We start from the raw sequence: 16,629 nt of genomic DNA on the forward strand, positions 1-16,629 counted from the left end.
ACAAACACAAAAAACAAAAGAATAGAAACAACGGATTTGATTTCTTTTTTAATCACCGACCGACTTTTTTTTTAGAGTATCATTTGAATAATGACAACCAAAAAAAAAAAAAAAAAAAAAAATCTAAACTATATCTAATCACTACAATCAAGTAATAATACTAAAAAATGGCATGAGCTGCTTCACTACCCACTATAGAAGTAAAGGCAAAACAAACAAAAAAAAAAAAGAAAAGATCAGTCAATAATAGAGTAATAATCTAAATTTTCATCTGACTTACAAGTGGCACCAAATCCAAATACGGCTGCTTCACCTACTTTTGATCCAAATTTCTTGGCCATATTCTGTACCTTGCCATTACCTTCACCATTTCCTTTGTCTTCTGTTACATTTGAACCACCAGCTGTAACAACTTGTGGAGGTGGAGTAGCATAAGTGGATGATCCACCAGAAACTTGATAAGGTGGAGTATGATATACCATGGTAGGTGGAGGAGGATAACTGTATGGCTGTTGTTGATAATTATTATGATTGTTTACCTGGGGAGATGAATATACTTGAGGTGTTGTTTTTGCAATACTTGTTGCTGGTGATGATTGTTTTTGAGCTGGCAAACTAGAATGAATTCAATTATACAAACAAATAAATAAATAAACAATGAAATCATTATTTATACTTACGGTTGAACATGATTTTGTGGGAAGATACCAGTTTTTCCATGAAGACTACCTCGCCACCAATCATCATTGACTGTAAAAAAAAAAAAAAAAAAAAATTAGAGATAAGATAGATTATTCTTCAGGATGTATTTCATATTTTTACCATGTTCAGTGACTTCAATCATATCACCTTTACGGAAGGATAAATCAGTAGTAGGGTCTTCACCAGTATAATCATAGATAGCCTCTACCATTTGTTTATTTTTCACTGTTGCATTGTAACTAGGAGGAGGTTGAGGAGTGGAATCGCGTGTATTCAATATATCTGGTTGTTGCCAATCAGGAGTACGACGAGCAGGAAGTTTAGGAAAAGATGGTGTTCGAGGAGCGGGTATGGGAGCAAGACTAGGACTGTGAGAACTGGCGGTAGATTTGCGAGTGGGTAAAGGAGGTCTAATGTTATTACTAGAAGGTGTTGAAGTAGTTGAAGAAGTGGTTAATGTTGGTTGTGATAAATGGTTTCTTGGCGCTGGTGTTGGTGCTGCTGTAACTTGTGTTGGTAATAAAGCCAAAATGTTTTGAAGAGTATTGTCATCTAATACTTGATGATCTTTCAATATCCTCAAGTCCTTCTGAATAGACGTGAGCATATGATTGGCAAGGGGAATAATATGAGGGTCTGTCATGGAATATGGAAGGAAGAAAAAAAAAAAAGGAAGTTAAAGAAAGGAAAAGTGAAAAGAATGGATGGGGAGCAACATGATAAAATTAGACGCATTCATTTAGATGCAGTAACTAAAAATAGAAATAGTAGCTTTTGGATTTTTTTTTTTTTGTCTCTGTGTTAGTGGCTTTTTCTGATTTTTTTTTTTCCAACTGACGGGGATTTGGAAAAAGTGGGCTCACAATGAGTCTGAAGTCCCTGGAGCTTAAAGAATCTGGCTTGCCTGGTTTCTTTTTTTTTTTTTTTTTCTTCTTGGTAAACACTTTTCTTTTTTTTGACATCATGACTCATTGGAAACAAATCACTAGAACGACACGATCGATACCAAAATCAACTGTATTTCCAAGAAAACAACCATTCAGTCCATCATTATGTTCGCCTTTATTATCCAAACATATCATCCCTACGACAATAGCAACAAACCATCGCCATTTGGCAGTTCGATGTATTTCATTCAAAGGACTTTTCTCAGCAAAAAGAGAACCACAACCAGAAAACAAGATACTTTTAACTCAAGACAATTTATTCCATCCATTATCCAAGTCTCCTATTCCTGAATTACGCGACCGAGCGGCCATTATCAACAAATATGGTGTATGTCCTGTATGTGATCAAAACTCGGAACACCATAAGCACCCTCCTACTTTTGAATGTCCTGATTGTGGTTATCCTACTCATTGTAGTGAAGATCATTATCATCAAGGTAAACAAGCTCACCAACATATCTGTAGCATCCTACGCGAACAAAATGAAGACGACCATGATTTAAGATCTGGACGAACTATGAAAGAATTTGAATTTCCATGTAAGTGACAAGAACAAAAAAAAAAAAAAGTGATTTATAAAAAAGGTAATACTAATTGAATATTAATTATTTAGCATCACAGGGTTTTGATGAAACTGTCAATATGGGTAATTGGGATATGTATTTTTATACAAGAGGATTCCCATCCATGGATTCCCATCGATCAATGCGACATGTCTCCAAATTACTGACTTATCCTATCACTGTGGCCTCTGTTCTACATGAATCGTGTCCGTACAAATTTGGCAAAGAAATCACTGTAGAAGGGATGCGATCATTATCTGGTAAACTGATAAAAAAAAAAAAAGAAAAAAGAAAGGTAACTAATTGATGATGATTATTTAGCTTTACGTACTATTTTGTATCCTCGAAATGAAGTGATCAAGAATGGAGTTAATTTGATTCGGTCAGATATGATCAATATTTATGTAGTTGGAGCAAGAGCTGAAGCGACATTACCTCAACATATCTGGTTACAAATGGCTTATCTATTCCCTCGATCTCCATTCCATATCCATTTTGTTGGCCCTGATTGCTTACCACCCAATACAGAACCCTATACAACTTCTTTGAATGAACGCCTAATGTTTACTTATGACAATTCTTATTACCACGATTATCATGAAAAGATTGAAAAGTTTGATCCTTACACTGATCTTTTCTTTTTATTCTCACCGGGTATTGGACACGATATGGCACGTGAAGGATGGAAACCAACGATTCAAAAGGCTCTAGAGACGAAATGTCCTATCTTTTTAACTGGATTTGATGAACATGATATGGGTACCGACATTGAAGCTGTGGAACAAGATTATAGTGGTGAATTCGATTGGATCTTGAAGCCTACTGAAAATGAATTCCGTAGTTTGAAACGTGATGTTAACTTGATGGATTTACGCCAAACTATCTTTGCCAATTGGGGAATCTGGGGTATTCGTGGAAAACGGTATGATGTGACCCATCATCCTGAAGATGAATGATTGATTTATACAGTTGTAGTACAAGTAGTAGTAATAGTAGTAATATAGTTTTAGATTATTATTTTTTTTTTCTAGATTTTGTCCTCCCCTTCCTTTATTTTTTTTTTTTTTTGATCATGTATTTTATTCTTTTTTTTACATTCCCATTGATATCATCATTCAATAAAAGAAAATGTCAATTCAATTACATATTTTGTTGGGTTGAAAGGAAAAACCGGCCCGGTTGGTAATGGCGGGGATATAATGATGGTCTTCACGTGTTGCTTTGTCCCTCCCCCACCCAAAAAAAAAACAAAACAATATAATTAAACTTTCTTTGTTTTTCGCATTTTTTTTTCATTTTCCTTCTTTTTTTTTTTTTACTTTCTTTTCTTTCTTTTCCTTTTTTTTTTTTTTTGTTATTGAATGATATAAAAAAAAGTCATTAAATATATATATATACATAAAGATACCTGACATGGGCAACAATAAACGAAGATCTTCACCTACAAAAGAAACCAAAGAAAAAGAAACCGCACCTGTTTTACTGGCGGCTGAACCTTCCAACAAGAAATGGCAAAACTGGTGGATCCGGACCATTACTACTTTTATGATGATTGGAACTTTCTTTACGATATTGGCATCTGGGCATATTTGGGTTATTCTTATGGTGATTGCTATTCAAACAACTGTTTACAATGAAGTCATTCAAATCGCTGATATCCCTGCAAAGGAACGCAATGTCAAATGGTTTAAAACTATGAGTTGGTAATATATATGTTTATCTATAGAAACGTGTTTACTAACTCTTCTATTATTTATTAGGTACTTTTTAGTAACAACTACATACTTTCTTTATGGGGAATCTATTATCTATTACTTTGAACAAATTGTACTTGTGGATGCCTTCTTACTACCTTTTGCTGTCCATCATCGATTTATCAGTTTTGTTCTCTATACCATAGGTAAGGATGACTTGATCATATGACAAAAACAGAGAGATAGAGAAAGAAAAGTGTGTGATACTCATATGTTATTGTTGTTTTATATATATAGGTTTTGTATTTTTCGTGATGAACTTACAAAAGGGATTATACAAAAGACAGTTTGCTCAATACGGATGGACTCATATGGCCTTATTATTGATTGTTTTTCAAAGTCATTTCATTGTTAATAACATTTTGGAAGGATTGATTTGGTAAGAAGATGACTCGTGATGAACATTGGATATAGGATGATGGAACGGAGACTCAATTTGGTTTTCATATGATGGATTATTTTATTTTAGGTTTGTTTTACCTACATCTTTGGTGATTTGCAATGATATCTTTGCTTATGTGTGTGGATTCTTTTGGGGAAAAACTCAATTGATTCAATTATCACCAAAGAAAACTGTAGAAGGATTTCTTGGTGCCTGGATTTGTACTTTGATTTTTGGTTTCTTGGTATTAAAAAAAAATTCTCTTCTTTTTTTTGGACGATTGACATATTATAACTTCTTTTTTATATACATATTTATATAGTGGACTAGTTTATTGATGCGTTGGGATTATATGGTTTGTCCAGTCAAGGTAAAAAAAAAAAAGAAAAAGAAAAAAAAATTAAAGAAGAATGCATTGACCATAATAACTCATGTGATTTGATTTATTAGGATCTTTCTACATCCGCTTGGTCTTCAATCTCATGTGATCCAAAAAATCCAGTATTTATTACCGTACCATGGTCCATCCCAGAAACTTGGTCTTGGGCTATTAGCTATGTGGTAAGAAAAAAAAAGAAGAAAAAAAACAAAAACAAAGAAAATCAAAAATACTAATTCTATTCAATAGTTTAAACAACAAGTAACTCAAGTATGGATAGCACCTATTCAACTTCATGCAATTGTTATGGCCTGTTTTGCATCACTGATTGCACCTTTTGGAGGATTCTTTGCTAGTGGGGTGAAACGTGCTTTTAATGTCAAGGATTTTGGAACTAGGTAAAAAAAAAAAAAAAAAAAAAAAGAAAAAAAAAAAAGAAAGAAAAACTTAGTATTGATTATAATATATATATATAGTATTCCAGGACATGGTGGACTAACAGATCGTATGGATTGTCAATTCTTAATGGGTCTGTTCTCATTTATGTACTACCAAAGTTTTATCAAGGTAAGGTTAGAAAGAAAAGGTAGATCAAAAATAGTCAAACTTTAAAAATAACCATTTATTTATTATAGACTTACCATTTATCAGTCGGATCTATATTGGGAACGGTGATTAATGGATTACCTTTGAAAGATCAATTAGAATTATTGGAACGATTTTTGACATACTTTGTAAATCAAGGAATTCTGGATCCTAGTGTGGTAGAAAAATGTGGTACGCAAGCTCTTACTGAAGCAGCCAAGGCCGTATTTGAACAATAAATGATGGAAGTGCAATACTCGCAGGCGAACATTTATTCTCTCTTCCTGATGTGTTTTGTATTGTCCTTTATTCAATTAGTTTAGTTTTTTAAATCAATAAAAAAGAAGAAATTTTTGATGATCAATATTGTGTTACTTAAATTTGGGTGGCAGCTCAAATTGAGTGGGGCAAACCTTTTTTTTTTTTTTCTTTCCTTTCACTGATTTCTATTTTTTTTTTCTTCTTCTTCTTCTGCTTGTTCTCAACGGTACTCCCTTACATTCCTCCTCTCTTACTTTTTTTTCTTTACAAGTTCTCCTTTTTTATTTTTCTTCTTTACTTCCTTATTCTTTTTCCATAACAATTGAAAAAAAGCGGGTCCTTATTTTCCTCTACCGTCCTCCTTCTCCACATGAAAGAAGGTTTTAGTTGTTAATATTACATATATATAGTCATCTATATTCAACTTTATATTATCTTTATATTATTCTTCCATCTTATTCTTGAGGGAGGACCGGGAAAACTCTTTGGCCTTTTTCGTTATTACATTCTTTATCACCAACAAAAACAACACGTCTCCTTTTTTATTATTATGGAAGTCAACGACCCAATTTGTAGTGTTCAAGGTTTATACAATTATACTTCAACTGATCCTGCTTCACTTTCTTTTGGTCAAGGTGATATTATTCATGTACTTGCAAAACTGGAATCTGGCTGGTGGGACGGATGGTAAGACAAGAAAAAAATAAAAATTGCTTTGGTTAAATCATAGTTTTCTCTTCGATTACTTGTACACTTTTTCCCCTTTTTTTTTTTTTTTTTTCTTTGGTGCTTTCTCCTCTTCCCCTCTTCTCTCCCTCACAACCAAACTATCTTCATTTTTATTTTTATTATTATTATTATTTATTGAAAATCTTTTATTTATATTTTTGATAGGTGCAATGGTCGAAGAGGTTGGTTTCCTAGCAATTATGTGGAAGAAATAACTACAGAAATGTATTTATCTACAGAACAAGATATTCATTTGAATCATACTTCTTTGGTAAGTTAGAATAAAAAGAAAAGGGATTTCCTATAGAGTAAGCATGACATACCTTTGAATTAACTCCTTTTTTTTTTCTCTGTTTCTTTTTCTTTCCTTTCCCTCTTTTTTTTTTCCTTTTTCTTTTCTTTTGGTTTTGGTTTTGGATATAGATACAACAACGTCAAGAAAATCCTCATCAACAACATCAAGAAGAGACGTCAAGACGACTTGATTCTACCATATCCATAGGTATCCACAACGAACGAAACGACGAAGAGGACGACGATAAAGTAAACGAACAAATAGACGGAATGGTACACCGATCACATCGTGATGATTTACAACATCAAACTATACCAACCAAATCCAATTGGATATTACAAACAACAGAAGATGGATCTGAAGTTTATTATTATAATGTAGTCACCAAAGAAATGCGATATTCTCTTCCTCCTGATACTCATTTTGATCCTAATCTTCCATCTACTTCTATGTCTCAACAAAATGACGTTATCAACCCGACAACAACAACATCCACAGTGATAAATCATCACAATAATAGGTTACAATCTGATATCATCAATACAAATCAAAAAACAGTATCTCCAGCACCACCATCACTACCATCCCAAACAACAACAACAACAGTAACAAATTCAAATATACCTTCTTCAACAAACTCTATTGCTGATCCTGATGAAATCCCTCTACCACCTCATTGGGTTCGAAAAGTGGATACCAAAGGTCGAGTGTATTTCTGCAATCTTTTGACCGATGAAACGACATGGAATCTTGATCAAATCGATCCACAAACTGGAAATCTGGTAAGCTGATGAACAAAAAAAAAAAAAAAAAAAAAAAAAGGAGAATAGGAATAGGAGTGCTCTATATATTTTGTGTGTATGTGTGAAGGGGGATGATCTTTGGACTGACGCTTCTTTGAATAACTAACTGAATTTGTTTATTTGAATTATAGAATACAATTTCTACCACACAGAGAAGTCGTGGTCCTACTTCCAACACCAATGTGGCCAACCAAGAAAATCAACCATTAAGTTGGAATCAATTATCCACTTTGATTGCTCATGCTATTCATGGTCTCAAGAATTCTATTAAGGAAGGTCAAACCTCACTATTACGAGATGATGCTATTATGGTTGTTCATCGTATTCGTCTGATGTTATATGTTTCCAATACTGTTGACAAGGAAAGCTCTTCTCATCTTAAAGCCAATAAATCATTGCGTGTCTTCCATCGGGCTCTTCTGGCTTCTTTGGCAAAAACAGTATTATCAACAAAAGCAGCTTCTGGTACTTGGTCACAAGAGGATGCTTTACACAAACTTCAAATGGATGTCGATCAACTTTTGGTGGATGTAGGTAATTTTTTATCGGCTGCTCGAGATTTACGACTAGAAATATACGATGATAAACCTCGACTATTATTACCCGATCTCAAAACATCCATGTCATCCAATGGACATCGATGGCGTCTTGCTTCTTCTAATATGGATAATATCAATAAACCTGATCCTTCTACTACTCTTTTGGTACTTGCCGACAATATTCGTGGTGCTATGTCTTCTTTTATGGAAAGTGTTCATAGTGCTTTTTCCTCTTTGAATGACCAAGTCTCTGTTCCTAACAAGGTGAAAACAACAGCTCCTCTCTTGGTGGCTCAATTCCGAAATTTATCCAATACGGCTAGTCAATTTTTGAATGCAGTGGATGATTTACCTTTTCTTCCTCAACAAGGTCGATCAACTAGTAAGAATAACAAATCAACGCCAAAAGGATATCCGGCAAGACAAGCTATCTATAATGCCATGGGATTATTATTTATTGCTTCACAAACAATTACAAATGGTGAACTCACCATTTCCATGATCAAGATGACTTATCGAAGATTGGAAGACTGTATTTATGAAATCGAAAAGAATGTACAAACCATTTGTCAAGATGTTACCACAGCAACAGCAACAACAACAACAAAAACAACAAAGACAATCAATCATAATAAACCGTCATCATCATCATCATCAACAACGCGTACTACTACTCGTGATATTACTCCCCCAACACCAGCGTCTAGAACTGATACGATATCGGAACAAGATATGCCAACAAGAGATATTTTGGATGAAATCTATGCAGATGAAGAAATCATGGGATCTGGTTTTGATAGTATTCACCCAACTGCAATAACACCTGGTAGTACACCTCAATCACCACATCCTTATCATAGTCCAGCTTCTTCAGCAAAATATCCACCATCATCATCAGCATCATCATCTTATTATCATCCTCATCCATCTGTGTATTCTCCATCCTTATTACCTCATGATGATGATAATATGGAAGTAGATTCTTATCATTCAGCTACTCCTTACAATGGTTACAATAATGAAACGTCTAGTCCACCACCAACAACACCTACACCTCGACCACCCAAAGATAAATTGGCAAAATTCTTTGGTGAAGATACTTTATTGGCAGCCAAACGACGTGATACAGTACTTGGAGGACCTTCATCCATGGTTGCTAATGGTATGGCATCCCCATCAACAACAACAACTGCTACTACTACTACCACTACTATTACTACTGCCACTACTACCAACACAATGGTGACAGCAGGATCTAGTGCAACCAATACAACAGGAGTATCAGCAAGTACACCTACGACTGCACATCATAATGGATCTTTATTGATGGGCAATGATAAACCAGAATATCTTTGTGCAGATTACAAACAAAATGAAATCATCTTTAATATGGAAGGCAATGTGAAAGGTGGAACCGTATTGGCTTTAGTCCAAAGATTAACACAACATGATCAACTTGGTAAAATAGAAAAAGGGAGGAAATGGGAAAATTTAGATTTAGTGATACCTATATATAATATATTTTTTTTTATGTAGATTCAAAATTCATCACTACATTTTTATTGACCTATCGATCATTTTGTACAACGGAAGAATTATTTGATGCATTATTTTCTCGATATACTTTACAAGCACCTGCTGGATTGACCGAAGAAGAATTGGAGATTTGGAGTGAAAAGAAATTGAAACTAGTACGATTACGGTAAGTGAATTATTTTATATATATATATATATATATATATTGATGAATGTATTGATTTAGTGTATTCAATGTGATCAAATCATGGCTTGATTCGTACTACCTTGAAGAAGAAGATCGAGGCATGCTCCCAACGCTTTTGAACTTTAGTGAAACAGTAATTCGAGAATCGATGCAATTTGGTGCGGAACAACTAGGCAAGGCGATTCAAAAACGGATGGATGCGGAAGATTCTAGTCAATTACGAAAGATGACATTGAATGTACGAACAACGGAAATGCCACCGGCAATCTTACCCAAGAATATGAAACGATTAAGGTTCCTTGAAATTGATCCTTTAGAATTGGCTCGACAATTAACGGTGATGGATTCAAAATTATATAGTCGAATTAAACCTGTAGAATGTTTAGACAAGAATTGGGGTCGTGCTGATGCTCAACATACAGCAGCTAATGTCAAGGCATCTATTGAATATTCTAATCAAGTGACAGCATGGGTGACGGATTCTATTCTTAGTAAAGAAGAATTAAAGAAACGGTCTGCAGTAGTTAAACATTGGATTTATGTAGCTGAGGTACTAATGTTGGATCAACAAAAAAAAAAAAAAAATAGGAAATGAATTCGATTTTTTTTTTTCATTCAATTTAGAAATGTCGTTTGTTACACAACTACAATACATGTATGGCTATTCTATCGGCGTTTGACAATAGTTCTGTGGGAAGATTAAAACGTACTTGGGAAGTAAGTTTAAAAAAAGAATATGATGATATTTTATTTAATATTAATTATTATTTTTTGTTAGACAATGAGCGCTAGGACGACGGCGATATTAACGGGGATCCGACGACTGATGGGAGCCAATCGCAACTTTACGGAATATCGTGATATCATTCATAAAGTGAATCCGCCCTGTATTCCATTTTTGGGGATTTATCTACAAGATCTGACATTTATCGAAGATGGAAATAGTAATTTTCTAAAAAAATCTAACAATCTGATCAATTTTGCCAAGAGAATGAAAACTGGAGAAGTGATTAGGGAATTACAACAGTACCAATCAACACCTTATATTTTACAAATTGTACCTGATATTCAAGAATTTATCAAAACTCATCTTCAATCAAGTCGTGATGAAGAAACTTTATATAATCTAAGCTTGGCAGTAGAACCTAGGTAAAAAAAAAAAATCATCATTTTCTTTTTTTTTTTTTTATTAATAATATTGATATTATTTATTATTATTATTATTATAGAGAACGAGGTGAAGATACTATTGCTCGAAGATTAAAGGAATCTGGATTATAAGTTTTTATTATTATTATTATTATTCTCCTTATTATTATCATCATCATCATCATTATCATCATTATTTTGTGTAGTTATTCCTTTAATAATAATAATAATAATAAAAATCATGTTTTTTTTGTTTGATTTTTTTTTTTTTTTTTTTTTTTTTTTTTTTTTTTTTTTTTTTTTTTTTTTACAAAAATATGGTTTTTTTTTTCACGCGGGTCATTCCATTGAAATGCAAGATAATAATAATCCAACATATTCTGTCAATTTATTTTCAAGTGACAAAAAAAAAAACCATGATCATTCCAATTAGAACCTGTTTTTTTTTTTTAACTTTATGAAGAAATAAAAAAAAAAAAAAAAAAGGGAAAACTGGTAAGAAAAAAAAAAGGTTTTGTGTTACTAAAAGGCTTTTTTTCCAACACCGGTATTTCCTTTTGTCTGTCACTTTTTTTTTTTTTTTTTTTTTTACTTTTTCCCTTTTTCTTTTTTCTTTTCATCTTTTTGTTTTTTTTCTTTCTCATCTTTTCTTCCTTTTTTCTTTCTTTCTTTCTTCTTTCTTTTATATATTTTTCTTTTTCTTCTTCTTTTCTTTTTATATATATTTTATTTCAGCTAGTTTATTTGGTTTTCATTTAGTATATTCCATATTTACAAGCTAGATTCTTTCTCCTCCTCCTTTTTTATATATATCCTTGACTTTAGTCACTACTGTCACTATTTACTATCAATATTAATTCGATACTCTTCTTCTATTGCTTTTTTTGATTTCTAAACTCTCAATGCTCCGATGGATGACACTGTCTCTTACCACTTTGCTTCAGTGAAACAACGACGTGAAAACAGGGACGAAATGTAAGTTAAAGAAAAGAAGAAGAAAAAAAGAGATTGACACGTTAACATATATTACATATATTATACATATATGTTTAATGTTACCTTTATATTTGTGACTCTCCTGCTTCTTTTCACACACACTGTTACTTATTCATTTTTACTCACACTACTTTTTTGGGTGTTGCGTTTTACAATATAGTGAATTTCGACTATCTCTTAGGCAACAACCAAAACAATCTCGTATGTGTGGTGTTGGAGAAAAAGGTAACAAAAAAAAAAAAGGGAAAAAAAAAGAGAGAAAACTTAAGGAGAAAGAGTGTCAAATAAGAAGATATTATACGGTTGTTTACTATTCATTTATGTACATATTTGTTAATATGAACAAGTCCGTGGGTCGAATCAATTCTTATTTGCAGCCCTTTTAGTTATATTAATGGCTAATTTATATATATATATATATTTTTATTCTTTAGCTGACCGTCGACCTATTGATCCTCCTCGTAAGTTTTTTTGTTATTTTCAAAATATATATATATATTCATTTCATTTTCATTTTAGCCATTGTACAACTTCGCGTCATTGATCCAACATTATCTCCTCTGGAAGCAAAGTAAGTTACGAATATATATATCATCATCTCCTTGGATACTTACTGTTTTATTTATTTCTTTTTTAGTTCTTATCTTCAAAATCCCTATTATTTTATGTATGCTTCATTAATGGCAGCTGATTTGGAAGAAGAAGTTCATTTATTACGTGATGGAAAAACTCGAAGTACTACTGGTTCCGTGGTTTCATCTCTTTATCATCTCAAGGATACTGATAATACTGATGCTGGCTTTTTTGTCTTTCCTGATTTATCCGTTCGTATGGAAGGCAAATATCGTTTGAAACTTAGTTTATTTGAAATTATTGGGTATTTTAACAAAAAAAAAAAAAAGAAAAAAAAAAACTCTATTAATGTATTCTTTTCTTTTACTTTTTATAGCAAAGAAGTCTTCCATTGTAAATCAATCTTATCCGATCAATTCATCGTTTATTCCGCCAAAAAGTAAGTTTTTTTTTAAAAAAAAAAAAACAAACTTTGTTTCACTAGTCAATTTAACGTTTATTTTTGTCGTTATTGTAGATTCCCTGGTATGGAAGAATCTACCTCTTTATCAAGATCATTTGCTGATCAAGGTTTGAAAATACGTATTCGCAAGGAACTTCGACAACGCCGTAAATCTGGGAAACGAATTGAATCTGATGATGATTCACCTCATTTACAATCACGCTTCCTTGACAAACGACCTCGACAACAACAACAACAAACTGATTCAGTTGTACCTACCTCTACCAATGTCATTTCTCACAATGTGAATACCTCTTCGTCGTCATCTTCATTACCTTCCTCAACCATTGTCAATTCATTACGTATACCGCCACCTCCATCCTCACAAACAATATATTCATTGCAATCTCCATACAGGTAAAAATAGAGATTAGAGAATATGACTAGTTGATAAATCTTTTTTTAAAAAAAACTACTTTTAGTGAGCGACCTCCAACATATTTTGATCCAAATGATGTGGGATTGCACTGGGCTGGTTCCAGACCTCAACAACAACAACAACAACAACAACAACATGTTCATCATCATCATCAGCAGCAACAACAACAACATCATCATCACCATCGTCATCAACAACAACAACATCATCATCACCAGCAGCAGCAACAGCAACAACAACAACGACAACAACAACATCACCAGCAGCAACAACATCATCAACAACAGCAACAGCAACAGCAACAACCACAACAACAACAACAACGAATTTGGCCAATGCAACATACCGCCATTACATCAGTAGATCAACAACACTATTATATGAACGCTCCTATGGCAGATCAAAGTAATTAAAAAAAAAAAAAAGAAAGAAACTGGGTAGTGATTGATTTTGTTTTGCTCTTGTTTCACACATTATAGGTAGAAGATATTCAGCGGAAACTTATGGTGACTCATTACAACATCCAATTCGACAATATCATTCATCGCTACCGCATCCACCATCATCATATACATCTTATGCACCATCATCTTTATTACAACCATCAATACATCAATCACAGCAGCAGCATCCAATGCAGCAACAGGTTACGCCTCATACATCATTTGGCTTCCAACAATCATCTACAAGGTCATCACCTACATATCAACAACAGCATTTCACTGAAGAAGCTATGCAGCAATTGCGAATAAAACAGGGCGATCCATTCATCAAACGACCTTAGTTTGGTATACTCTATCTTCTTTTTTTAGTATAGTTCATTTTATTCTTATTATTTACTTTGTTTCAAGAAGAAAAAAAAAACCTACATGCTTCTGTTTTGATGCGTTGGCATAGTTTGATGTTCTCAACACCCCTCTCCCATCTACCTCCTTTGTACAATTAATATCATTCTCCTTCTATTTTATATACATATCTTCTCATTCTTCTTTCTCTTTCTATTTTTTTTTTTTATTTACCCTTATATGCTGATGATGATGTTTAGTTGTTATTTGAAATAAAAATATATATATTTACCTTTTTTTTTGGTTGTTGTTAATATGCAGTTTCATTGGAATAATTGTTTTAAAACAAGTTTGGCAATCCGACCGAGATCACCTCCCCCTTATTATTGCTTATCAGTTGGATCCGAACCCGAGGAACCGGAAAGGAGAAGAACAATGTAAAGGTGGCACAAAATGTTTGAAGATCAAAACTAGAAACAAGTCTTCTCCCCTTTTGAAGTTATATTAGTTTGAATTGTTTAATACAAAAGCATGTTAACACATAACAAACAAACAAAAAAATAAAATAAAACAGGTTGATAGAGAAAAAAAAAATAATAAAGAGAAAAGGGTAATGCAGATCTCTTTGAACCCGTGGATTGGGAACCATTCCACCCCTTTCTTTTTTTCTTCATGCCGATGTCAAAATGATTAAAAATATTCCATTCATGTCGATCTCCCGCAAATGCTTTTCGATAAAGAAAAAACGGGAGAAAAGTTTTTCTTCTTTTCCTGCACCATAAAAAAAAATAATCCATTCCTTTGGGCAAAAAAAAAAAAGGAAGGGTTTAGTGTCAATCAATGTACCCGGTTGATCGGGAAACCACTCAACTTGGCCTAGGCGTTTCTTTTCATATTTTTTTTTGGTTAACCTGTTTTTGGCGCTCACTTAAGCCTGTCATTTCTGAAAATGGAAGGTAATAGGAAACTTCTATAGTTGTAAAGAATTACACTCACGAAAAAAACAAGAAAAAGAAAGGAGCTTGAAGATAGCCACACTATCTATATCATAAACACACATGAATTAACACATGATTGTAAAATCTAAAAAATAATTTTTTTTTTTATTTAATGATCGGCCAAAAAAAAAAAGTAATATAACAACAATGACGTGTATAAAAAAAGGAGCAAATCATTTTTATTTATTGAAATTCACTAGCAATCTACCAACAATCCTGTCCGCCTTGCATGCCATAAGAACATCTTCGTCTGATAAATTCAAAGTAATCCGCATACCTAGATCCAAGCGACCTCCTTCCACCACCAAAGCGCGAGCTTGTCCTAATGATTCGCAGATCCGCATCAAATCACTTGTTGTAGGAGGTTCCAAATGATTCCATTGACAGGTATGTAAATGATGTTGTGCCACATCGCCGAATTCGATTTCCGCCAGACCAATTTGTCGTACCCTTTGCATGACCGAAACCAAGAATAACTTTTGATGAAGAGATAACGATTGAATAAATGATACGGAAGGTGATGAGAACATTTCCTTGATCGCTTGATTCACTATACCAATCGTCACCGTCTTTTTTGTTGATTGTTGTTCGACAATTTCTACTGCACGACGACAAATATCCAGAGCTCGTCGAGCATCTCCACTGACCGCACTCACTTTTCTTGCTGCAAATTCAACCGCATCTTGTTCAAACGCTTCAATCCCTTTCAATCGAGAAGATACAATTTCATGAAGTTGTTGATGACTATATGCTTGAAAGTTGATCCGCTTCAATCCCATTCGACTAGAGATCTTATTGCTAAGCATTCGTTCCGGTAAATCCATCGTATTGGCAATCGCTACTACTATCAACTTGGAATGCGGTCGATTAGGCCATTCAAAAAAGTTATACATCACTGTTTGTTTCTTCGTCACCAATAAATCCAATTCATCCATAAGTACCACTCTAAAAAAAAAATGGATTGAGCTTTTATACATAATATATATATCTACTTACGTTGTCTTTCCATTTTCTTGTTCATCACTAAATCGAGTTTCTAATAATTCTAATGCATGTGCTGGCGTCACTTTTTTCTTATTATTGCTGTCATGATTCAACGAATCCCATAATAAACTATAAGCATGATTGGCATCTGTCAATTTCATTCCATTGATCTCAACAAAATCGAACGCCGGAATATCCTACAAATGAAATCTCTAGTCAATCTTTTTGAACTTCTTTTTTTTTTTTCTTTATTATTACTTCATCCTCTTGTTCAGATCTATATTGTAAACCACGAATAACTTCCAAAACAGTGGCTGTTTTTCCAGTACCAGGAACACCAGAGATATCTAATCCCAAAAAAAAAAAAAAATAATCAGTTTCAATAGAAATATTTTGATGGATCACTTACATATACAAGTACCAGTGCCTTCCTGTAAAGCACTTTCTAAATAACCAGAGATTTCTTCAAATTCATCTTCACGACATGGTAAAGAATCTGGTATAGCAGAAACATGAAGACGTTCTCTAGCAAGTTCATAAGAAGATAAAGGACTAGCATCATGATTGACTTTTCGAAGAGGAGAGATATCAGAAAGCATAG

At 33.3% G+C, this 16,629-nt stretch overlaps 7 protein-coding genes across 7 annotated transcripts; 5 read left to right on the plus strand and 2 right to left on the minus strand.

Annotated features, from left to right (window-relative positions):
• Positions 1-100: 100 nt before the first annotated feature.
• BX664DRAFT_331475 (SH3 domain-containing protein) lies at positions 101-1,399 on the minus strand. Its single transcript, XM_051545147.1, has 4 exons — positions 823-1,399; positions 681-750; positions 281-615; positions 101-192 (listed from the first exon to the last, which is right to left on the minus strand). The coding sequence occupies exons 1-4, from the start codon at positions 1,343-1,345 to the stop codon at positions 161-163; spliced, it is 960 nt and encodes a 319-aa protein (XP_051399666.1). The 5' UTR covers positions 1,346-1,399; the 3' UTR covers positions 101-160.
• Positions 1,400-1,650: 251 nt separating this feature from the next.
• On the plus strand, positions 1,651-3,352 carry BX664DRAFT_331479 (zinc-finger of mitochondrial splicing suppressor 51-domain-containing protein). The gene is made up of 3 exons (XM_051545148.1): positions 1,651-2,188; positions 2,263-2,472; positions 2,534-3,352. Exons 1-3 carry the CDS (start codon positions 1,666-1,668, stop codon positions 3,166-3,168), a joined length of 1,368 nt encoding a protein of 455 aa, XP_051399667.1. The 5' UTR covers positions 1,651-1,665; the 3' UTR covers positions 3,169-3,352.
• A 203-nt stretch (positions 3,353-3,555) lies between these two features.
• On the plus strand, positions 3,556-5,721 carry BX664DRAFT_331482 (cytidylyltransferase family-domain-containing protein). Its single transcript, XM_051545149.1, has 9 exons — positions 3,556-3,915; positions 3,973-4,112; positions 4,204-4,345; positions 4,436-4,592; positions 4,671-4,718; positions 4,799-4,909; positions 4,977-5,125; positions 5,204-5,294; positions 5,363-5,721. Exons 1-9 carry the CDS (start codon positions 3,626-3,628, stop codon positions 5,549-5,551), a joined length of 1,317 nt encoding a protein of 438 aa, XP_051399668.1. The 5' UTR covers positions 3,556-3,625; the 3' UTR covers positions 5,552-5,721.
• A 321-nt stretch (positions 5,722-6,042) lies between these two features.
• BX664DRAFT_121763 (SH3 domain-containing protein) lies at positions 6,043-6,724 on the plus strand. The gene is made up of 2 exons (XM_051539760.1): positions 6,043-6,260; positions 6,468-6,724. Exons 1-2 carry the CDS (start codon positions 6,124-6,126, stop codon positions 6,580-6,582), a joined length of 252 nt encoding a protein of 83 aa, XP_051399669.1. The 5' UTR covers positions 6,043-6,123; the 3' UTR covers positions 6,583-6,724.
• Positions 6,725-7,046: 322 nt separating this feature from the next.
• Positions 7,047-10,943, plus strand: BX664DRAFT_262146 (ras guanine nucleotide exchange factor domain-containing protein; the record flags this gene model as incomplete). Its single annotated transcript, XM_051540707.1, has 8 exons — positions 7,047-7,379; positions 7,532-8,640; positions 9,229-9,398; positions 9,476-9,641; positions 9,702-10,212; positions 10,287-10,379; positions 10,441-10,811; positions 10,892-10,943. The coding sequence occupies 8 exons, from the start codon at positions 7,047-7,049 to the stop codon at positions 10,941-10,943; spliced, it is 2,805 nt and encodes a 934-aa protein (XP_051399670.1).
• Positions 10,944-11,432: 489 nt separating this feature from the next.
• Positions 11,433-13,420, plus strand: BX664DRAFT_121787 (velvet factor-domain-containing protein). The gene is made up of 7 exons (XM_051539761.1): positions 11,433-11,786; positions 11,968-12,032; positions 12,155-12,268; positions 12,327-12,378; positions 12,445-12,684; positions 12,757-12,819; positions 12,898-13,420. The coding sequence occupies exons 1-7, from the start codon at positions 11,722-11,724 to the stop codon at positions 13,241-13,243; spliced, it is 945 nt and encodes a 314-aa protein (XP_051399671.1). The 5' UTR covers positions 11,433-11,721; the 3' UTR covers positions 13,244-13,420.
• Positions 13,421-15,223: 1,803 nt separating this feature from the next.
• On the minus strand, positions 15,224-16,627 carry BX664DRAFT_262280 (P-loop containing nucleoside triphosphate hydrolase protein; the record flags this gene model as incomplete). Its single annotated transcript, XM_051540715.1, has 4 exons — positions 15,224-15,989; positions 16,041-16,225; positions 16,287-16,375; positions 16,438-16,627. 4 exons carry the CDS (start codon positions 16,625-16,627, stop codon positions 15,224-15,226), a joined length of 1,230 nt encoding a protein of 409 aa, XP_051399672.1.
• Between the last annotated feature and the right edge of the window lie 2 nt (positions 16,628-16,629).

The sequence above is a fragment of the Halteromyces radiatus genome, assembly GCF_025201355.1.
Source record: "Halteromyces radiatus strain CBS 162.75 chromosome Unknown BX664scaffold_4, whole genome shotgun sequence".
Classification (NCBI taxonomy): Eukaryota; Fungi; Mucoromycota; class Mucoromycetes; order Mucorales; family Cunninghamellaceae; genus Halteromyces; species Halteromyces radiatus.

What these genes read in the sequence shown, in the direction of transcription:
- BX664DRAFT_121763 (XM_051539760.1), top strand. Translation starts at nt 6,124, where the DNA reads ATGGAAGTCAACGACCCAATTTGTAGTGTTCAAGGTTTATACAATTAT. An exon ending in TCTGGCTGGTGGGACGGATG is followed by an intron (nt 6,261 to 6,467) that starts GTAAGACAAGAA and finishes TATTTTTGATAG; the next exon opens with GTGCAATGGTCGAAGAGGTT.
- BX664DRAFT_331479 (XM_051545148.1), top strand. Translation starts at nt 1,666, where the DNA reads ATGACTCATTGGAAACAAATCACTAGAACGACACGATCGATACCAAAA. An exon ending in GAAAGAATTTGAATTTCCAT is followed by an intron (nt 2,189 to 2,262) that starts GTAAGTGACAAG and finishes TTAATTATTTAG; the next exon opens with CATCACAGGGTTTTGATGAA. An exon ending in AGGGATGCGATCATTATCTG is followed by an intron (nt 2,473 to 2,533) that starts GTAAACTGATAA and finishes ATGATTATTTAG; the next exon opens with CTTTACGTACTATTTTGTAT.
- BX664DRAFT_121787 (XM_051539761.1), top strand. Translation starts at nt 11,722, where the DNA reads ATGGATGACACTGTCTCTTACCACTTTGCTTCAGTGAAACAACGACGT. An exon ending in GTGTGGTGTTGGAGAAAAAG is followed by an intron (nt 12,033 to 12,154) that starts GTAACAAAAAAA and finishes AATATGAACAAG; the next exon opens with TCCGTGGGTCGAATCAATTC. An exon ending in TCGACCTATTGATCCTCCTC is followed by an intron (nt 12,269 to 12,326) that starts GTAAGTTTTTTT and finishes TTTTCATTTTAG; the next exon opens with CCATTGTACAACTTCGCGTC.
- BX664DRAFT_331482 (XM_051545149.1), top strand. Translation starts at nt 3,626, where the DNA reads ATGGGCAACAATAAACGAAGATCTTCACCTACAAAAGAAACCAAAGAA. An exon ending in CTTTGATTTTTGGTTTCTTG is followed by an intron (nt 4,593 to 4,670) that starts GTATTAAAAAAA and finishes ATATTTATATAG; the next exon opens with TGGACTAGTTTATTGATGCG. An exon ending in GTCAAGGATTTTGGAACTAG is followed by an intron (nt 5,126 to 5,203) that starts GTAAAAAAAAAA and finishes ATATATATATAG; the next exon opens with TATTCCAGGACATGGTGGAC.
- BX664DRAFT_331475 (XM_051545147.1), bottom strand. Translation starts at nt 1,345, where the DNA reads ATGACAGACCCTCATATTATTCCCCTTGCCAATCATATGCTCACGTCT. An exon ending in CCACAAAATCATGTTCAACC is followed by an intron (nt 616 to 680) that starts GTAAGTATAAAT and finishes AATTCATTCTAG; the next exon opens with TTTGCCAGCTCAAAAACAAT. An exon ending in ATTTGGATTTGGTGCCACTT is followed by an intron (nt 193 to 280) that starts GTAAGTCAGATG and finishes TTACTTCTATAG; the next exon opens with TGGGTAGTGAAGCAGCTCAT.